Raw genomic sequence first — 21,448 nt, forward strand, 5'->3', positions numbered from 1 at the left:
TTTGTGGAATGGCCAGGCTGGGGCACGGAGGCTCATGGGGGGCATCGCGTTCTTATGGGAGCTGTAGTTCTGGGGCGGTTCTGGGCCCTCCCCATAGGATTCCGTCTCCCCCAACCCCTTTCACGGGCCCCCTCACGACCGCCCCCGGCTGAGAGAACGCATCAGGTCCCATATCGGCCCCCAGTGCCCCTTGGGAGCCCACCTCCCACAATGCCCTGCGGCGCCGGCCGGGCTCCCGGCGTACATCACCCAGGGGCCGGGCGCATGAGGGAGCGCATGCTGTGGGGCTGCCATGCACTGTACAGGGATGGGGGTGGGGCCGAGGGGGGCGGTTCTCTGCCTGGAGGGGTGGGGCCGAGGGGGGCGGTTCTCTGCCTGGAGGGGTGGGGGCGAGGGGGGCGGTTCTGAGCCTGGCGGGGTGGGGCTGGGGGGGGCGGTTCTGTCCCTGGCGGGGTGGGGGCGAGGGGGGCGGTTCTGAGCCTGGCGGGGTGGGGCTGGGGGGGGGGGGGCGGTTCTGTGCCTGGAGGGGTGGGGCCGAGGGGGGCGGTTCTGAGCCTGGCGGGGTGGGGCTGAGGGGGGCAGCCAGAGGGTGATGGGGAAGCACTGGGAGGGGAAGAGCAGCTTAGTCAGTTGGTGAGAGGGGGGTGTCCAGAGGACCCCCCCCCCCCATTGTACTTAGCGCCCTGTCCGGGATCTTTTCGGGGGAGAGGCAAACGCCACATTGATTGGTAACACACGTATCAGTCCACACGGTATCACCTGCATATGAGACATATCTCACACACACACGTGCGCTCTCTCTCTCACACAGACACACACACACGCTCTCACACACACACACGCGCGTGTGCTCTCACGCACATGCGTGCTCTCACACACTCGCTCTTACACACACGCTCTCTCTCGCACGCACACACATGCTCTCATGCGCGCGCGCGCACACACACTCTGGCTTGTTGTTGTCCCCCATTAGTTGCTCCCCATAACGTCACTGGCAGGTGAGTTCGATGGGGGGGTGGAGCCGAATTGGCGCTCCCGTGTTGACAAGACGAGACCGGGGGCCTCTGCCCGACACCTCACATTTATCGCCGCTTCCCGCTCACGCAAATCTGCACCAGCCGCAAAATCTGTGTGTGGCCGTTTGGCCTTCGTGCTGCGTCTCTCCGGGGGGGTCCCGCTGCTGTTCGGCTTGCGCCTAACCCCCGAGGCCGCCAACACGTCTGAGCTTCAGCGAGCCCCCGGGCCCCGTGTTCTTGTCCTGGGGTCTGGCTCCAGCCCCTCCCCAGGGGTGCCACCTCCCACCTTCCTCAGCCGCCCCTGGCTCAGCCAACGGGCAAGTGATGGACGAGGGGGATCTTATTCTCCTCTGAGCAAAAAGCCATGTTCTTAACATTATCCCAAGGCTCAGGACACAGTTTTCTAGATAAGGATCTGATACAAAGTGGTATGAAATTAGAGGCATAATACAAAGTCACGTGAAAGTTCTGTGAAGATGTTAATGCAGAGATTTATCGACATTGTCCCCCAGCCCTTGGTCTGATCAATTTCAGACCTAGAAGACAAATTGACTAGGGACTTATTGATATGTAAACGCTCAACTCCAATGAGAAAGGAATCAGCCGCAGTTTGGCTTCTATGAAAAACCTGTAATGAGGGATCCCTTCAACTGCCTGAATGTACAAATAAAAACAGAAAACTGCACCAAGACTTCAGGGGCGGCTCTAGCTTTTTTGCCGCTCCAGGCTTCAGCGACTGGCGGACCTCCTGCAGGCAAGCCACCGAAGGCCGCCTGTGATGAACTGGGACTAATGTGGTCTTTGAATGCTGAGTGGAGAGTGTGGAGTGATGGTCTGCATTGCGGGATGGGAGACTGACCGAGGGAGAATACCTGAGCATGTAACCTGAGAACGCAGGAAGGGGTTAGAGGCCAGGTGACGCCTTTGCCCGGGAAACTGAACAAAGGCTGTGGGAGGGGTCGCTGAAGGGGGAGTTTCAGGAGCTGGCTGGTGATATGGCTGGGAGGCAGACGGGGCTCTGACCTCCCAAGGGGGCTGGGGGCCCAGGAACCCCAAGATGGACCTAACTGGGGGGGATCCTGTTGTCTGTGCCTGCAAGACCTGTCTTGGACTGTGTTCCTGTCGTCTAAATAAACCTTCTGCTTTACTGGCTGGCTGAGAGTCATGGTGAATCGCAGGAAGCCGGGGGTGCAGGGCCTTGTGTCCCCCCACACTCCGTGACAACTGGTGGCAGAGGTGGGATCTACTGCACCCCGTGGACGGCGCTTCCTGCAGTAAGTGACTGGGGAGCAGTAAAACAAAGGAGGATCGACGGGGACTAGGTGGGCTGAAGAGTCAGAGAGAGACGGTTCAGGGGGCGATTAACCCCTGGGAGTGTGTGACCAGAGAGAAGGACTGTTGCAGTAACAGGGTCCCCCGGGGGATCGCAGCGAGCAGTCCCGGGGTGGAGGAGTCTGCAGCTCGACCCTGGCAGAGAGGTGGTGACCTGAAGAGGGGCTGGCACACTAGGGGTCCCCCGGGAATGGTGGAAAGCGGAGAGCACAGGCCGGCGAGTGGCCAGCAGGAGGATGTATGCTAAACGCCTTAAGAGCGACCTGGTGGAGCTGTGCAGGCAGAGGGGGCTGCGCATTGGGAGGTCCACCAAAGAACAGCTCATTGCCCAGCTGGAGGAGGGGGATCGCTTGGATGAACCGAGCCCTGTCCCTGAGGGAAGCCGCCCGGCGGATGCAGCGTGGGCCCCGGGGCCTGACCTGGCTGGGAGGGGTCAGACTGCTGCCGAGGACATCCCGAGACCCTGCCTACCTATACCTAGGGGAGGGGTTGGGGGAAGCCCAGCGAATACCGAGGGCACCCTGACCCCGGCGGCCAGCAGGGGATCGTCCCGGCAGAGCTCCCCGTCCCTGGAACAGATACGGCTGGAATGCGAATGGGAGATAAGACGAGAAGAGCTCGAGTTAAGGCAGCAAGAACTGAAGCAGGAACGGGAAGAGAAGGAGAAACAACGTCAGCATGAGCTGGAACTGGCCAGGCTGAGGAGCAGTGGGGCCCTGGCTGCGGTGAGCGAGGGGGGACCCAAGACTGCAAAGAGCTTTGATAAGTGCTTTCTGGCCCAGCGTAAGGAGGGGGAGGACATAGATACCTTCCTGACGGCCTTTGAGAATACCTGCGAGCTGCTCCAGGTTGACCCTGCAGGCAGGCTCCAGTTTCTCATCCCCTCACTGGACTCCACAGCCAGGGAGGTGTACAGCCGACTGAAAGGGGCGGAGACAGGGGACTACGAACTGTACAAAAAGGCCCTGCTCCGCGAGTTTGGGCTGAGCCCTGAGATGTACCGGAAAAGGTTCCGGAGTCAGCGTAAAACCCGTGAGGTCACATACCTACAACTGGCCAACCGGGCGCAGGGGTATGCCCGCAAGTGGACAGCTGGGGCCCAAACTAAAGAGGACCTGCTTGACCTAGTCGTACTGGAGCACGTGTATGAGCAGTGCCCATCCGACCTGAGGCGATGGTTGATGGACGAAAAGCCAGAGAACCCGCAGCACACAGGCCAGCTGGCCGACGAGTGTGTGAACAGTCGGGCAGGGGATAACAGGGAGGAGTGCCAAAGGTACAGTCCCACCACAACGCAGAGAGAGAGTCACCATGGGACCTCCCAGCGAGGAAATAGGAAGAACCCCCACCAAAGGGGAACATCCAGCGTCAGGTCCATCCGACCCACTCAAGGGGACCCATGGGACATGGGCTGCTACCACTGTGACCAGAGAGGCCACATACGGGCCAGTGCCCCAGGCTCAGGGACAGACTGAGCAGACCGAACCCACAGAGGGTTGACTGGGTAGAGACCCAGCCCGGCGAGAGGCAGCATTCCCAGGGAAGGGGGGCTGGGAGAGTACCACCTGCTAAGGAGGGAGGAGAGCTCCAGGCCAGCTCCTCTGGCTCCAGACTCAGGGTTTTTGGTTTATACGCTGGGCGCGGGGCTGTCCCTGCGGAGAGAGTACCTTGTTCCCCTGGAGGTGGATGGGAGGAAGGTCAATGGATACTGGGATACGGGCACAGAGGTGACGCTGGCCCGGCCCGAGGCGGTGGCCCCAGATCGGGTGGTGCCCGACACCTACCTGACCCTGACAGGGGTAGGTGGGACCCCAGTCAAAGTGCCCATGGTGGGTACACCTGAAGTGGGGGGCCAAGGAGGGCCCCAAGGACGTGGGGGTACACCCGTATTTGCCCACTGAGGTATTGATGGGGGGGGGACCTGGAGAACTGGCCAAGCAACCCCCAAAAGGCACTGGTTGTGACCCGCAGTCAGAGCCGGCGAGGGGCACTGCGCCCTGGCCTTGGGGGGGGGGGGGTGTGCCTTGCCTGAGGCGCAGGACCCTAACCCGGTGGGGAGGGAACGCCCAGGGACACGGCTCAGGGAGGCTGCAGCTTCAGACCCAGCGGGCGAGAAAGAGCAGGTGGCCATCCCTGTCCCAGCTGCTGAGTTCCAGGCCGAGTTGCAGAGAGATCCCTCCTTGCGGAAGATAAGGGACCTGGCCGACCTCAATGCGGTACAGACCATGGGACGAGGTGGCCGGAAAAGGTTCCTGTGGGAGAAGGGGTTCCTGTACCGAGAATGGGCTCCCCCAGGGAAAATGGAGTCAGGGGGGATCACGAGGCAGCTGGTGGTACCCCAGAAGTATCGCCGCCAGCTGCTGTGCCGGGCCCATGACATTCCCCTCTCAGGGCACCAGGGAACCTGGCGTACCCAGCAGAGGCTGCTACGGAGCTTTTACTGGCCTGGGGTCTTTGTTACTGTCCGACAGTACTGCCGATCCTGTGACCCCTGTCAGAGGGGGAGGAAGGCCTGGGACAAGGGGAAAATGGCTTTAGGACCCTTGCCCAGCATAGAGGAGCCTTTCCGGAGGGTGGCCAAGGTTAAAAGGGCGGCTCTAAAGCAAGAGAGCCCAAAGCACAGACCTCCAGACTGGAGCGCTGGGAGAAGACCACAGCCCAGTTGGAGCCCCAGAGGTATGGGGGTGGGAAAAGGGCACAGGCCGCATAAACCTTCCCACATGCGAACTGCGAGGGCCATCAAGCACCCCCGACCTAAGGGGGGGCGTGAAACTGGAGGGGCCTGGTGTAATTCTCACCAAGGAATGGGAGGGATGCTGGGGCATCCACGGGAACGGGGGTAGGTTCGAACTTCCCCGGGTCACTGGCTAAAGTGACCCTGCTCAGTTCGGTCTCGAAGGGGTGAGATGTGACGAACTGGGACTGTTCTTACTGTGGTCTGTGAATGCTGACAGGGGAGTGTGGCTGGGATAGTCTGCATTGGGGGATGGGAGTCTGCCCGAAGGCGAATACCTGAGCGTGTAACATGAGAACCCAGGAAGGGGTTGGAGGCCAGGTGACACCTTGGCCCGGGAAACTGAACAAAGGCTGTGGGAGGGGTCGCGGAAGGAGAGTTTCAGGAGCTGGCTGGTGATATGGCTGGGAGGCAGACGGGGCTCTGACCTCGCAAGGGGCTGGGGTGCCCTGGAACCCCAAGATGGACCCAACCGAGGGGGGTCCTGTTGTCTGTGCCTGCAAGACCTGTCTTGGACTGTGTTCCTGTCGTCTAAATAAACCTTCTGCTTTACTGGCTGGCTGAGAGTCATGGGGAATCGCAGGAAGCCGGGGGTGCAGGGCCCTGAGTCCCCCACACTCCGTGACACCGCCCTCACAGGGACTGGTAGGGCGCCCCCCCGCGGCTTGGAGCACTGGTCCCTGGAGCTGCCGCTGAAGACTTACAAGCCTCTGCTGCAGAAGCAGAGAAATGGAAATGTCTGTCCATTAGCACCCAAAGCCAGGTAGGTGCCCTTAGGACGGGTACAGAGAGTTAGAGCAGCACTCGCAAATCTTACAGGAGCACATGAAAGAAAAAGGAAAAAGAAACCAGGTATTACAGGGAATGGTCAAAAAGTTCACATTAGAACAGGGGAGAGCCCCGCTGACCACAACCGCTGTAAATCCCTCATTAAACAACTGGAACAAACATTGGGATTTGCAAATAGACCAATGGCAGCAGTAACGTCAGGAGAAGGGACTTTCGAGACCCCAGAAGGGGCAGACTTTTGGGACCCCCTGGAGACTGGGAAGGGGGCATTTGGGTAGATTCCTCCTCCCAGGGCCAGAACGCCATTGCAGCAGTAACAACAGTGCCTGCTTCTGCCTCGGAGCTCCAGGCCATGGCAAAGTGGCTGGGGCTTTGAAAACGGAATTTGTTTTCTGGCTGGAGTGTTAATGTCTTTTACTGGGGAAAGGGAGGATTTACACTCACAAGAAATGCACCACTTAGTGAGCATTTGTGCAGCCCCAGGTACCAGACACACTGTGGCAGAGACTGAGCAGGGTCTGCCCTGGTGGGAGCCAGGGCTGGTGCAACCCATTAGGTGACCTAGGTGGTTGCCTAGGGCGCTAGCATTTGTGGGGCAGCATTTTGGGTCCTTCGGCGGCGGTCGGATCTTTGGCCGCCCCAGTCGCCGCCAGCACACACGACAAATAAGATTTTCTAGGGGTACCACAGTTGTCTCTGCAAGACACATCACATTTATAGCACCTTCCCTCTCATGCAAATCTGTACCAGCTTCAAACTCTGTGTTTGTGTCCGTTGGTCCTTTGTGCTGCTTCCTTCTGAGTGTTGTCCCAATGCTGCAAAGAGGGTGTTCCCAAAATGAGGCCATCAATATGTCTGCTTGTCTTTAGAGAGCCCACTTTACACATTTTATTGTCCTGGGTCTGGCTCCCAGCCCCTCTCCAAGGGTTCAGGCTGTCTGGAGGTGCTGCCTTCCACCTTCCTCATCCACACCTCGGTCATTCAACAGGGCAATTGATTAAGAGTTGGGCGGGAAGATCTTGTTCTACTGCTAGCAAAAAGAACAGGAGTCCTTGTGGCACCTTAGAGACTAACACATTTATTTGAGCATAAGCTTTCGTGGGCTAGAACCCACTTCATCAGATGCAAGATACAGACTAACACGGCTGCTACTCTGAAACCTGCTAACAAAAGACATTTTTCTTCTCTCTTATTCTATCCTTAGGGGCTATAACATTATACCAAGGGCAATACGACGTTTCTATATGAAGCTTTGATACAAAGTTTCATGAAAACCGAGGTCACACGTGGGTAGACCCACTACAAGGTTATGTGAAGAGGCACAATGTAAAGTCATATGAAAATGATCAGAGATGTATCTACACAAGGTCTTACAGGTGATGGGGGCCCAAGAACTGCCCTTCAGGGCTTGGGGAAGTAGAACCAGAGTGCATAGAGGAAAGTGTGGAATTAACAATACAAGCAAATGTAACTAACAATACAAATGTATCAATAACAAAACTCAACAACAAAATGATTATCAGAGAACCTAACAAAAAATAACCTGATGCCCTGGGGACCAAAGTCTTTTGGCCAGAGATGGATGCGATTGATACTTTGGTTGGAGACGGGGGAAGTAGAGAGAGGAAAAGGCATTTACCCTGTCTAGTGTAGTATTCCCTCTCTCTCTGGACCCAATGCTAGCCCAGGACACCCACCACAGACAGACACAGACACTGAACACACTTTGTCATGACACTATAACCATGGTGTTTCTGTAACTCTTCAGCTGGTACCAGCTCTCCTGACGTTGCAGTTCAGAGGCTGAAAGCTGGAAGCGTAGAAACAAATTAGCACAGTGCTCCCACCAGGGCCGGTGCAAGGATGTTTTGCGCCCCAGGCGAAACTTCCACCTTGTGCCCCCTCCCCCTGAGCCCTGGGCAGCTCCCCGCCCCCCCACCCTGAGGCGCCCACCCCTGCGGCAGCTCCCCCCCCACCCTGAGGCGCCCACCCCTGCGGCAGCTCCCCCCCCACCCTGAGGCGCCCACCACCTCTGACTTTTATAGTTCGATGGCTACTGCAGCATCAAACTTGGGCCTCATTCTGTTTGTCAGTGTACCCAGTTGTGGTGATGGTTTTAGTGTATTTCCCAATGATGATTCTGATTGTTTGCATTTGTGTTGCTATAGCTGGTGTTGTCAGTTGTCATGTTTTTAGTTCTATTCACCTGGTTATGATTGTTTGGTTTGTTTGCAACAGATCCTCTGCGCGCCCTACGACGACAATCACAGATCCTGGGAGCTTTCCAGGGAGCAGGTCATCCCCTAACCCTGCCGGCTGCGTTGGCTCGAACGCTCTGCACGGGCCGCTGGGGAACACGTGGACTCCAAACTGAAACCACAGGCTGAGAACATGACCCAATACGCAGCTTTAAAACAGATACAGAAGATTTAGATGGTGACCACCCAAGAATTGTTCTTGAGAGGTCAAAAGGGGACAATGTCGATAAATCTCTGCATTAACATCTTCACAGAACTTTCACGTGACTTTGTATTATGCCTCTATTTTCATACCACTTTGTATCAGATCCTTATCTAGAAAACTGTGTCCTGAGCCTTGGGATAATGTTAAAAACATGGCTTTTTGCTCAGAGGAGAATAAGATCCCCCCCATCCCCGTCCCCGTTAATCACTTGCCCATTGGCTGAGCGAGGGGAAGGCGGGAGGCAGCACCTCCAGACAGCGGCACCCCTGGCAGAGGGGCTGGAGCCAGACCCCAGGACAATAACACGGGGCCAGGGGGCTCATAGGGGCCAACTTTCTCCAGCGCCGGTGGATGCCCGCGCCCCCCCACCCCTCGCCCCCACCCTTTCCCCGCCCCTGGCCCTGCCCCCGTTCCAACCCCATCCCCAAATTCCCGCCCCAGCCCCGCCTCTTCCCCCTCCCCCCCTGCCCCGCGAATCAGCTGTTTCGCAGCGCAAGCGCTGGGAGGGAGGGGGGAGACGCAGGATGCGGTGGTGCTGAAGGCGGAGCTGAGCGGGAGCAGGGGCGGGGCCACAGGGAGTGGCCGATGGGTGATGAGCACCCACCAATGTTTTTCCAGGGGGTGCTCCCGCCCCGGGTTTTCACCTTTCCAAGTGTTGTGTGGCAGGTGGCGTCTCGCTGGCGCTTCCCTTCACATGGCTGTGACGGTGCTGCCCGTGGGAGCCGGCTGAGGTCACTCAATCAGGGTGAACTGCAAACAGAACGGGGCAGCCAAACCCCAAACGCTGGTGGATCTTCCAATACTTAGATTTCCCAACCAGCCTCTGTATTACCTCACTGGTTACTCAGAGTCCAACCAACGCAGTTCCCTTAAAGTGCCCAGCGTCCGGCCTCCGTCCGGACACACACGTCAGATATGATGATGATTCCTGACAATCTGATCTCTTCATATAAAAGAAAAGGTTCTTCCAACCCCAAAGGATCAGCCACACACCCAGGTCCAATTATAACTCAGATCTTACCCCAAACTACACCCTATAGCCAATTCTTATTAACTAAACTAAAATGTATTAAAAAAGAAAAGCGAGAGAGTGTTGGTTAAAAGATCAATATACAGACAGACTTGAATTCAATTCTTGAGGTTCAGACACAGCAGAGATGAGCTTGTCGTTGCCAAAAGTCCTTTTAGAAATAGTCCAGAGGTTATAGTCCAATGTCCATATTCAGGGTGGCTCCAGTCAGTGACTGGGGATCTCAGTCCTTGTGGCTTAAGATTTCCCCCTCTAGAAACCCAAAGCAGATCTGAGATGAAGTAGGATCATGTCCCAGGGTCTTCCAGCAGCCTTTCGGCCTGAGAAAACAATAGGCTTAATTCTCCTTCCAAACATCCTGGCAATTAGCACAGGGTCATTTATCCATTAAACAGTTCAGATCCAGGTTACCACAACCTTCAAAGAGACATAGAGACAATAATACTATTTCCCTCAAGTATCATCATAAATATTAATATTCCTGTTTTGATCTGTGAATCAAAGCTCTAGCGATAGACCAGACTTGTTTGCTGACCCCACAAGCCCTGAGCACCCAGCTCCCGTCTACCTCTAACAGCCCCGGCTGCATTTCCCAGCTCTGCTCATGAACAGACCTTCTGAACCAGTCGCTACAGTTGGGCCCTGGGTCAGGTCAGTCTGGGAGGTAATTAACTCTTTCTGGCCCTGTCACCTTCCAATGAGATATTCTATCACACTCCTAACGGCACAATGGCCCACGCCCATATCATAACCCTGCAGGAGCCGTCTCCACCTCAGCTCGGCCAGGTCCCTCTGGGGGGCCGGGGGCTCAGACCCCAGTCCTGGGGCTCCTTCCAGTTCCCAGCCAGCTCCAAACTGCCCCCCCCAGATGTCTCACTCCCCCCCGGTCCCTCCCCCAGCCTTCGGCCAGTGTCCCCTGGCAGGGCCGGCTTTAGGCCGATTCAGCCGATTCCAGTGAATCGGGCCCCGCGCCTAAGAGGGCCCCACAGCTGTGCACCCCACCCCCGCCCCCAGCTCACTTCCCCCTCCGCCCCTCCCCTGAACGCTCCGCCCCCTGCTCCTCCCCCTCCCCTGTTTCCCGTGAATCAGATGTTCGCGGGAAGTCTGAAAACAAGCAGGGGCGGGCGGCAGCAGGTAAGCTGAGGCGGGGGGCGCAAGGAGGAGGGCTCTGGGGAGGCGCGGCCCAGTCCAGCCCCAGCCCCAGCGGCACCGGTCTGGACACAAGCCCCGCGACTCCGGCTGGAACATGGCCCGATTCCTGGGGGCGGGGCTTGCCGGCAGGAATCGCGCCCCACTCTTCCTAGAGCCGGCACTGTCCCTTGGCTCCACCCCTGCCCGGTTCGGGTCACCTGCTCAGGTGTTGCCGCACCCCCCCATGCAGCTAGTCCCAGCCAACTCCTCTGTGACCCCCCCAGGCCAGTCCACCCCCTCCCTGCTGCGTCACACCAGCCCCCGGGTCCTCTCAGCCTGCCCCCCCCCCGCGTCGGGCCACGCCCCTGGTCCTCCCAACCCCCCCCCCCGTGTGGGGCTCCACCCCCCTCCCTGCTTCATCACGGGGCCCAGGACTGGGGGCGCTGTGATGGGAAGGGGGGTCCACTGGCCCAGGACTGGGGGGGGGGGCTGTGAGCAGGTGAAGGGGGCCCAGGATTGGGGGGTCTGTGAGCTGGGGAAAGGGGGTCCCAGGTCTGGGGGGTCTGTGAGAAGGGGGCCCCAGGACTGGGGGGGGCTGTGAGTCGGAGGAAGGAGGGCCCAGGTCTGGGGGGACTGAGATGGGGAAAGGGGGGGCAGGAGTGGGGGGGCTGTGAGCCGGAGAAGGGGGGGCCCAGGACTGGGGGGGCTGTGAGCCGGGAGAAGGGGGGGCCCAGGACTGGGGGGGCTGTGAGCTGGGGGAAGGGGGGGCCCAGGACAGGGGGGGCGCTGTGAGGGGGGGGCAGGGCTGGGGGGGGGCTGTGAGCCGGGGGGAAGGTGGGGGCCCAGGACTGGGGGGGGGGCTGTGAGCCGGGGAAAGGGAGGGGCCCAGGGCTGGGGGGGCTGTGAGCCGGGGGAAGGGAGGGGCCCAGGGCTGGGGGGGGGCTGTGAGCCGGGGGAAGGGAGGGGCCCAGGGCTGGGGGGTCCAGGTCTGGGGGGGGCTGTGAGCCGGGAGAAGGGAGGGGCCAAGATTGGGGGGGCTGTGAGCTGGGGGAATGGGCGGGGCCAGGTCTGGGGGGGGCTGTGAGAAAGGGGAAGGGGGGCCCAGGACTGGGGGGGGGCTGTGAGCCAGGGGAATGGGGGGGGCAGGTCTGGGGGGGGCTGTGAGCCAGGGGAAGAGGGGGGGGCCCAGGACTGGGGGGGCTGTGAGCTGGGGGAATGGGTGGGTCCAGGTCTGGGGGGTCCAGGTCTGGGAGGGGCTGTGAGTCGGGGGAAGGGAGGGGCCCAGGGCTGGGGGGGCTGTGAGCCAGGGGAAGGAGGGGCCTAGGTCTGGGGGGGGCTGTGAGAAGGGGGAAGGGGGGCCCAGGACTGGGGGGGGGCTGTGAGTCGGGGGACGGGGGGGCCAGGACTGGGGGGGGCTGTGAGCTGGGGGATTGGCCAGACCAGGTCTGGGGGGTCCAGGTCTGGGAGGGGCTGTGAGTCGGGGGAAGGGAGGGGCCCAGGGCTGGGGGGGCTGTGAGCTGGGGGAAGGGGGGGCCCAGGACTGGGGGGGGCTGTGAGTCGGGGGAATGGGGGGCAGGTCTGGGGGGGCTGTGAGCCAGGGGAAGGAGGGGCCTAGGTCTGGGGGGGGGGCTGTGAGAAGGGGGAAGGGGGGCCCAGGACTGGGGGGGGGCTGTGAGTCGGGGGACGGGGGGGGGCAGGACTGGGGGGGGCTGTGAGCTGGGGGAATGGGCGGGTCCAGGTCTGGGGGGGGCTGTGAGCCGGGGGAAGGGAGGGGCCCAGGGCTGGGGGGGCTGTGAGCCGGGGGAAGGGAGGGGCCCAGGGCTGGGGGGGCTGTGAGCTGGGGGAAGGGGGGGCCCAGGACTGGGGGGGGCTGTGAGTCGGGGGAATGGGGGGCAGGTCTGGGGGGGCTGTGAGCCAGGGGAAGGAGGGGCCTAGGTCTGGGGGGGGCTGTGAGAAGGGGGAAGGGGGGCCCAGGACTGGGGGGGGCTGTGATTCGGGGGGGGCCCAGGACTGGGGGGGGCTGTGAGCCGGGGGAAAGGGGGTCCACCGGCCCAGGACTGCGGGGGCGGCTCCGTTGCCCCTTTAAGCGAGTCCCTCCCAGCCCCAGCCCTGGGCGGGTCCGGCTCAGTCCCAGCTGGGCCCTGCAGGAAGCAGCTGGTAGGTTTGTGGAGGGGGGGCCCAGCCCTGGGGGGCAGCAGCGGGAGGGGGCGCCCAGCCCAGCCCAGCCCAACGAGGGGCAGGCGTGGGGGGCTCTGAGGTCAGGCCTGGGGATTGCCCCCAAACACCCCCCTCCCCCGCAAACCTGAGTCACTGCTTAGATGGTCACCAGGCAACCCGGGGCTAGTACTGGGGGGACCCTGACACTGATGCACTGGGGGGGGTCGGTCCTGGCACGGGCGCCCCAAGTGTAGGATATTGGGGGGGGCGGTCCTGGCACGGGCACCCCGGGCACGGGACAGGGGAGGGGTCGGCCCTGGTGCAGGTGCCCCGAGAGTGTGATATCGGGGGGGGGGGTTGGTCCTGGTGCGGGCTCCCCAGGTGCAGGATGGGGGGGTCGGCCCTGGCGCGGGTGCCCCGAGAGTGTGATATGGTGGGGGTGGTCCTGGTGCGGGCTCCCCAGGTGCAGGATGGGGGGGTCGGCCCTGGCGCGGGTGCCCCGAGAGTGTGATATGGTGGGGGTGGTCCTGGTGCGGGCGCCCCAGGTGCAGGATGGGGGGGTCAGCCCTGGCGCGGGTGCCCCGACAATGTGATATGGGGGGGGGTCGGTCCTGGTGCGGGCGGGGCCCTGCTGCAGAGGGTTCTGGGAACGCGGCTGGGCGTTGGTTGCTGTGTTTGCTCTGGGATTAGGGCTGTAAAGTGGGCGGGTTCTCACCAGAGGGGAAATTCTCGGGGGGGGCGGAGATCCTAGTGTGGGTGCCCGGGGCCGTGGGTCAGGTCCGATTGGGGCTGGCAGGGAGCCGCGAGCGGGGCCCTAGTGCAGAGGGTTCTGGGAACACGGCTGGGCCGGTTGCTCCATTTGCGTTGGGATTGGGGGCTGGGTTGGGGCTGATCCGGGGGCTGCTAATCCCCCGCCCCCCCCCAGCCAACATGGCCGAGGAGTCCATCATCCGCATCCCCCCGCACCACTACATCCACGTGCTGGACCAGAACTCCAACGTGACCCGCGTGGAGGTGGGGCCGCAGACCTACATCCGCCAGGACAATGAGCGGTGAGGGGCGCCGGAGCTGGGGCAGGCCTGGGCCGGGGGGCAGAGGGGTTGTGCTGCTTGGGAGGGGATGGGACGGGGGAGGCCAGGGGGCGGGGTGTATGGGGGCTGGGGGGTCACAGGGTCGGTTCCCAGCACCCCCATGATGTGTTCCCCCCGCCCCGCAGGGTCGTCTTTCCCCCCGCCAAGATGGTGACGGTGCCCCCCCGGCACTACTGCGCGGTGCTGAACCCTGTGCTGCGGGCGCCGGGTGCCGGGGTGCAGTTCGATGCCTCGGGGCAGGCGCTGCTGCGGCACGCGGACCTGGAGATCCGGCTCAGCCAGCCCCCCTTCCCCCTCTACCCAGGGGAGGAGATCCAGCAGGTAACGCCCAGCCCCAGGCGGGCCCGGAGCCAGCGCGCCCCCGAGCCTCACCCTGACCCCCCTCTCCCCCCAGGGGATCACGGCCCTGCAGGTGGTGCTGCCGGACACCGCCCTGCACCTCAAGGCCCTGCTGGATTTTGAGGACGACCAGGGGGAGAAGTACGTGGCTGGGGACGAATTCCTCTTTGAGGGGCCAGGTGAGTGGGCTGGGCTGGGGGCTGGGGCGGAGCCCGGCCGGCCACGGCTAACGCCAGCCTCCCGCAGGCACCTACATCCCGCGCACCGAGGTGGAGGTGGTGGAAATCAGCCAGGCGACCGTCATCCGCCACAACCAGGCCATCCGGCTCCGGGGCCCGCAAGGAGTGTACGGACCGGGAGGGGACCCGGCGCGTCACAGGTACCCCCCCCAGCCTGCCACGCCCCTCACTCCCGACCCGCAGCCCCCTGCCCGCACCCCCCCAGACTGCTGCGCTCCTCACTCCCGACCCACAGCCCCCTGCCCTGCCCGCACCCCCCCAGACTGCTGCGCTCCTCACTCCCGACCCACAGCCCCCTGCCCTGCCCCCCCCCGGCCTGCCGCGCCCCTCACTCCCGACCCACAGCCCCCTACCAGCCCAGCCCCCCCCAGCTCTGCCGGTGCCCCTCACTCCCGACCCACAGCCCCCTACCAGCCCAGCCCCCCCCAGCTCTGCCGGTGCCCCTCACTCTCGACCCACAGCCCCCTGCTAGCCTAGCCCAGCCCTGCCCCCCCCCAGCACTGCCAGTGCCCCTCACTCCCGACCCACAGCCCCGTACCAGCCCAGCCCTGCCCCCCCCCCGCTCTGCCGGTGCCCCTCACTCCCGACCCGCAGCCCCTGCCAGCCCAGCCCTGCCCCCCCCAGCTCTGCCAGTGCCCCTCACTCTCGACCCACAGCCCCCTACCAGCCCAGCCCTGCCCCCCCCAGCTCTGCCGGTGCTCCTCACTCCCGACCCGCAGCCCCCTTGCTAGCCCAGCCCTGCCCCCCCGCCCAGCTCTGCTGGTGCCCCTCCCTCCCGACCCGCAGCCCCCTGCTAGCCCAGCCCTGCGTCCCCCAGCTCTGCCGGTGCCCGTCGCTCCGCACGTGTAGCCATGTTTCTCTCCCCCCCCAGGTGAGGAGTGGCTGGTGAAGCGAGTGGGTGCGTATCTCCCTGGCGTGTTTGAGGAGGTGGTTGACATTGTGGATGCTTTTCTGCTGACAGAAAAGGTGAGTGGAGGGGTGGGCAAGGGGTGCTGGTGGCAGTCGATGTGTGATCTGCACTGTGTGTGTGTGTGTGTGTGTTCTGCACCGGTGTGTGTGTGTGCGCGATCTGCACTGGGGTGGGTGGGGGTGCTGGGGTGGGAAGGACAGGCTGGGGCTGGGTTCCCAACTCGGGGGAGGAGCTCCCTTGCTGTGAGGTGGCCTCCTTATTGGCTGAGGGGGTGGGACTGAGGTTGGAGGGTTCCCAGCCTCGGTCGGGGGACAGGATGAGATTGGGGCATGGAGCTGTCTGGGAGCGGAGGGGATGGGAGAGTCCAGGGTCAGGAGGGAGTGAAATGGATCTGGTCCGGGACGGGGAGGAAAATGGGGGAAGCTGGATGTGAGCTAGGGGGGAAGGAGTGGTGTGGGGTCGACCCCATGGACAAAGGGAAGATGTGGGGGACCGTGGGGAAGAGGGGGGTCTTGGGCAGGGGAGAGTAGGTGGACATGGGCTGGAGTCGGGGGTCCTTGGGGAAGGAGGGAATAGCCAGGACCCGGCTCCCCTCATGCCGACGACCGTGTTCCCCTTTCCCCCGTAGAGGGCGCTGCATCTCCGCGCCACCAAGACCTTCCGGGACCCGCAGGACACGGTGCGCCGGACGGGGGAGGAGTGGCTGGTGACGCTAGCGCAGAGCGAGGCCTACATCCCGGACGTCTACGAGGAGGTGGTGGGCATTGTGGACATCACCACACTGAGCAGCCGCCAGTACTGCGTGGTGTGCGACCCCGTGGGGCCCAACGGCAAGCCGCAGCTGGGCCAGGAGAAGGTGATCAAGGTATAGCGGCCATGTGTGTCCATGACAATCTGGTACTAGTGTGAACTCCAGGCCACGTGTCCTGTAGGAAATACGGTAGCAAATATTATTGGTACAGGTTTATTCTAACATATACGGTAGTTTTGTTTCCCTGACATAACTACAGTACCCCTATGTATAGCTGTGGGGCACGTTTATGCTAGTAATTATGGTAATGATGTGCCTCTACGGGATGTCATAGTTACCCTTCTAATTACCGCCTCCTTGTAGCCTCCTGTATCCTAGTAAGTACGGTAACCGAATGGGACCCAGAATGGCTGCGTCTACCGTAATTAGTAGAAATAAAGCGACAGCTGTAGTTAGACTGCGATGGTTAACCTAGGAGCCAGCTACCGTATATACCAGAATATAGCTGCAGTTATAGATGGTGGGGGCGGGGAGTGGCTGTTGCCAGGTCATAGGCTACAGCTGGAGGCGGCGGGGGGGGGGGGGGGGAGGAGGTACCGTATTACCCAGGGTATAGGAGCAGATGGTTAATGTATTCCACTTTGGAAGGGGGGGTTACCGTAATTCCTAGACTATAGGCAAGAGCTTACTGTATTTTCTAGGCTATACGGCGAATAATAGAAGCAGCAGCTCCTCACCTTGGAGCCGGGTGGGTCTAACCGTATTTTGCAGACTACCTGGGCAGGTGTTGCCTTGTTTCTACGGCAATAAGTGGGAAAAGGAATAAAATATTCATTGAGGCATGGTCTTGCCGTATTTTCTAGTTTATATGCACAGTAACTGATATTCCCATATTACCTAGACTACATGCCCATACATGCGCCCCATATTTCTTGGGTACTGTGGAAATTCTCACGGAGCCCCCCCCATCCCCATTCATTGCTCCAGGGGGAGAAGTCGTTCTTCCTCCAGCCAGGGGAGTCTCTGAAGGACGGGATCCAGGACATCTACATCCTCTCAGAGGACGAAGGGCTGCTGCTGCGGGCCCTGAGCAAGCTGGAGGACTTGGATGAGGTGGGGGAAGCTCAGGGCTGGGCTGCGGGTCGGGAGTGAGGGGCACCGGCAGAGTTGGGGGGGGCAGGGGGCTGCGGGTCGGGAGTGAGGGGCACCGGCAGAGTTGGGGGGGGCAGGGGCTGCGGGTCGGGAGTGAGGGGCACCGGCGGAGCTGGGGGGGGGCAGGGCTGGTCTAGCAGGGGCTGTGGGTCGGGAGTGAGGGGCACCGGCAGAGCTGGGGGGCGGGAGCAGGGCTGGGCTAGGAGGGGGCTGCGGGTCGGGAGTGAGGGGCACCGGCAGAGCTGGGGGGGGGCAGGGGGCTGCGGGCCGGGAGTGAGGGGCACCGGCAGAGCTGGGGGGGGCAGGGGGCTGCGGGCCAGGAGTGAGGGGCACCGGCAGAGCTGGGGGGGGCAGGGGGCTGCGGGCCGGGAGTGAGGGGAACTGGCAGAGCTGGGGGGGCAGGGCTGGGCTGGCAGGGGGCTGCGGGTCGGGAGACGGGCACCGGCAGAGTTGCGGGAGGGCAGGGGGCTGCGGGTCGGGAGTGAGGGGCACTGGCAGAGCTGGAGGGGGCAGGGCAGGGATGGCAGGGGCTGCGGGTCGGGAGTGAGGGGCATCGGCAGAGTTGGGGGAGGCAGGGCTGGGCTAGCAGGGGCTGCGGGTCGGGAGTGAGGGGCACCGGGAGAGCTGGGGGGGCAGGCGGCTTGCGGGTCGGGAGCGAGGGGCACTGGGATCTCTGCCACCCGCAGGACGGTGGTGAGCTGCGCCGGAAGCCGGGCGATCGCTGGATTATCTGGGGGCCCCGGGAGTACGTGCCGCCGGCAGAGGTGGAGGTGCTGGAGCGGCGCTGTACCATCCTCCTGGGCGAGAACGAGGGGGTCTACGTGCGTGACATCAAGACAGGCAAGGTGAGCGGGGCCCCAAACCCTGCCCCCCGGCCTCCCGCAGTGCCCCATATTGTTGTACTTTAAGTACTGCACAGGATCTTTTCAGGGGGAATAAGGCAAAATGCCACATTTATTAGTAATACATGTATTCATTAACAGTGTATCATATGCATATGATATATATATTACACTCATGCACTCACACGTTGCTCCCCTTAACTGCACTGGCCAGGTGAGTTAGATGGGGGAGGGGGTGGAGCCGGGCTTCTGCCGATCCGGATCGATGCTCCCATGTTGACAAGACGAGACCCGGGGTCCTCTGCAAGACACCTCACTTTTATAGCAGCTTTCCTCTTATGCAAATCTATAACACATTCAAACTCTGTGTCTGTGTCCATTGGTCCTTTGTGCTGCTTCCTTCTGGGTGTTGTCCCAATGCTGCAAAGAGGGTGTTTCCAAAAGAAGGTGCTTGCTTCTAACCCCGGAGGCCGTCGGTATGTCTGCTTGTCTTTAATGAGCCCACTTGACACGTTTTATTGTCCTTGGGTCTGGCTCCCAGCCCCTCTCCAACAGTTGAGGCTGTCTGGAGGTGCTGCCTTCCATGCCTTGCTCATCCACACCTCATTCATTCAACAGGGCAATTGATTAAGAGTTGGGGGGGAGAGCTCTTGTTCTCCTAGCAAAAAGACATTTTTCTTCTATCTTATTCTATCCTGAGGGGCTATAATATTATACCAAGGGCAATGCAAAGTTTCTAAATGAGGCTTTGATACAAAGTCCCATGAAAACAGAGGTCACACGTGGGTAGACCCACCACAAGGTTATGTGAAGAGGCACAATGTAAAGTCATCTGAAAATTATCAGAGATTTATCTACAATATCCCTGCCCCCCACTGCTCCTGGCCTGCCCCACTCACCACCAGTGCCCCATACCCCTGCCCCCCATGGGCTCCTGAGCCCCCCATTGACTCCCCCCTCTCCCCAGGTGCGGGCGGTGATCGGTCACACCTACAAGATGACGCAGGATGAGGAGCTATGGGATAAGGAGCTGCCCCCCACCGTGGAGGCCCTGCTGTCCTCGGGCCGGGACCCCGTGGCCGACCGCTTCAGGGGGCCCCCCCAAGAATGCGAGGACCGCCCCGCAACATGTCGCGGGTGGTGAGTTACCGGGTGCCCCACAACGCTGCTGTGCAGGTGTACGACTACCAGGAGCGGAAGTCCAGGTGAGCAGGGGGCAGGCGGGGTGTTGTACTTAAAGTACTGCACGGGATCTTTTCAGGGGAATAAGGCAAAACACCACTTTTATTAGTAATACAGGTATTCATGAACACTGTATCATATGCATATGATAGATCTATAATCACACTCTCACACACACACACACATACACACTCCGTCTTGTTGTTGTTACCAACTAGTTGCTCCCCTTAACTGCACTGGCCAGGCGAGTTAGATGGGGGAGGGGTGGAGCCGGGCTTCTGCCGATCCGGATCGATGCTCCAATGGTGACAAGAGGAGACCCGGGGTCCTGTGCAAAACACCTCACGTTTATAGCCACTTCCCTCTCATGCAAACTCTGTGTCTGTGTCCATTGGTCCTTTGTGCTGCTTTCTTTGGGTGTTGTCCCAATGCTGCAAAGAGGGGGTTCCCAAAAGAAGGTGCTGTCTCCTAACCCCCGAGGCCGTCAGTATGTCTGCTTGTCTTTAATGAGCCCACTTGACACGTTTATTGTCCTTGGGTCTGGCTCCCAGCCCCTCTCCAAGGGTTGAGGCTGTCTGGAGGTGCTGCCTTCCGCCTTCCTCATCCACACCTCGGTCATTCAACAGGGCAATTGATTGAGAGTGGGGGAAGATCTTGTTCTACTCCCAGCAAAAAGACATTTTTCTCCTCTCTTATCCTATCCTTAATAGGGGCTATAACATTATACCAAGGGCAATACGTTTCTATATGAGGCTTTGATACAAAGTCCCATGAAAACCGAGGTCACACGTGGGTAGACCCACCACAAGGTTATGTGAAGAGGCACAATGTAAAGTCATATGAAAACGATCAGAGATTTATCTACGGGGGGGCTGGATGCATCTCATGGGGCTCCCTCCCCCAGCGTGTGGGGTCACCTTCCCCTCCCCCGCAGGGTGGTGCTGGGCCCGGAGCTGGTTCTGCTGGGCCCGGACGAGCAGTTCACGGTGCTCAGCTTGTCGGGGGGGCGGCCCAAGACCCCCCACAGCCGCCGCTCGCTCTGCCTGCTGCTGGGCCCCGACTTCTGCACCGACATCGTCACCATCGAGACGGCCGACCACGCCCGGCTGCAGCTCCAGCTGGCCTACAACTGGTGAGGGGCTGGGCGGGAGGGGCAGCACGGGGGTGTCACTGGCCCTGTCGGGGGCCCCCCACCCCAGCCTGCTCTTGGCTGGCCCGGCCGGAGCCCGAGCACTGCCCCGATCTTGGGGTCTCCAGGCCACTCTTGGGGGCCCTGCCCCTGGGCCCAGCACTGGCCCTTCACTGCCATCTGCCTGGGGCGGGGGGGGGGGGGGGGGGCCTGGGGAGTGCAGGGGCAGAGGTTGCAGGGAGGGGGACCGAGGAGGCCTGTTCCCCAGCCCCCCCAACCGCGCTGTTCCCCCCCCTCCCCAGGCACTTCGAGGTGCCGTCGCCCCCCGACCCCCCAGCGCTCTCCCGGCTCTTCAGTGTCCCGGACTTCGTGGGAGACGCCTGCAAAGCGCTGGCCTCCCGCATCCGCGGGGCCGTGGCCTCAGTCAGCTTTGACGACTTCCACAAGGTACGGGGGCCCCCCCTCGCAGCCCCCCGGCCCCCCAGCACTTCCCCCCCCCCCCCCAGGCCTGCCTCCTCCCGGCTCAGCCCTGGGCTCCCATGCCCCAAACCCCCTGGGGTGCATCCTGGAGCTGGGCCCCCGTCCGCCGCTTCCCGGGAGGGTCCCTGGGCTGGCCGCGCGTCTGGGTCCCATGGTTGTACCTGCCAGGCTGGCGGCGGGGGAATATGGGGGTTCTGGGTGCTCCCCCAGCGCCCCACAATCCACCCCTGCCCCCAGAACTCGAACCGGATCATCTGCTCGGCCGTGTTCGGCTTCGACGCGGAGCTGCAGGTGCGGGGCTGTCTGCGCTTCCCCCAGAACGGGCTGGTGGTGAGCAGCGTGGACATCCAGAGCGTGGAGCCGGTGGACCAGCGCACGCGGGACGCGCTGCAGAGGAGTGTCCAGTTGGCCATCGAGATCACCACCAACTCCCAGGAGGCGGCCGCCAGGTACGGGCTCCCCCGGGGCCGGTTCCCCCCCAGCCCTGCCCCAGCCCCCCTGACCCCAGCCCGTCTCCCCCAGGCACGAGGCCGAGCGGCTGGAACAGGAGGCCCGGGGGCGGCTGGAGCGGCAGAAAATCCTGGACCAGGCGGAGGCTGAGCGAGCCCGGAAGGAGCTGCTGGAGCTGGAGGCCCTGAGGTTGGGGGAACGGGGGGGGCGATGGGGGGTCAGGGGAAGGTT

The 21,448-nt window shown here is 61.8% G+C and overlaps 2 protein-coding genes across 2 annotated transcripts; both read left to right on the forward strand.

The window, feature by feature from the left end:
• The first annotated feature begins 507 nt into the window (after nt 1-507).
• LOC135983289 (uncharacterized) lies at nt 508-8,645 on the forward strand. The gene is made up of 2 exons (XM_065594126.1): nt 508-7,338; nt 8,110-8,645. Exon 1 carries the CDS (start codon nt 2,585-2,587, stop codon nt 3,821-3,823), a length of 1,239 nt encoding a protein of 412 aa, XP_065450198.1. The 5' UTR covers nt 508-2,584; the 3' UTR covers nt 3,824-7,338; nt 8,110-8,645.
• A 3,852-nt stretch (nt 8,646-12,497) lies between these two features.
• Nucleotides 12,498-21,443, forward strand: MVP (major vault protein; the record flags this gene model as incomplete). The annotated part of the gene is given in 16 exon segments (XM_065590962.1): nt 12,498-12,652; nt 13,578-13,704; nt 13,869-14,064; nt 14,138-14,261; nt 14,329-14,414; nt 14,416-14,461; nt 15,193-15,287; nt 15,860-16,096; nt 16,970-17,095; nt 17,821-17,979; nt 18,944-19,091; nt 19,094-19,181; nt 20,093-20,290; nt 20,590-20,734; nt 21,005-21,216; nt 21,290-21,443. Coding segments are annotated over 15 exon segments (2,136 nt in total), but the record flags the coding sequence as incomplete, so codon positions are not given.
• Nucleotides 21,444-21,448: the final 5 nt, after the last annotated feature.

This window comes from Chrysemys picta, chromosome 4, assembly GCF_011386835.1.
Source record: "Chrysemys picta bellii isolate R12L10 chromosome 4, ASM1138683v2, whole genome shotgun sequence".
Taxonomy (NCBI): domain Eukaryota; kingdom Metazoa; phylum Chordata; order Testudines; family Emydidae; genus Chrysemys; species Chrysemys picta.

Bases quoted from the DNA above. Each gene is read 5' to 3' on its own strand.
- LOC135983289 (XM_065594126.1), top strand. From the start codon at position 2,585: ATGTATGCTAAACGCCTTAAGAGCGACCTGGTGGAGCTGTGCAGGCAG.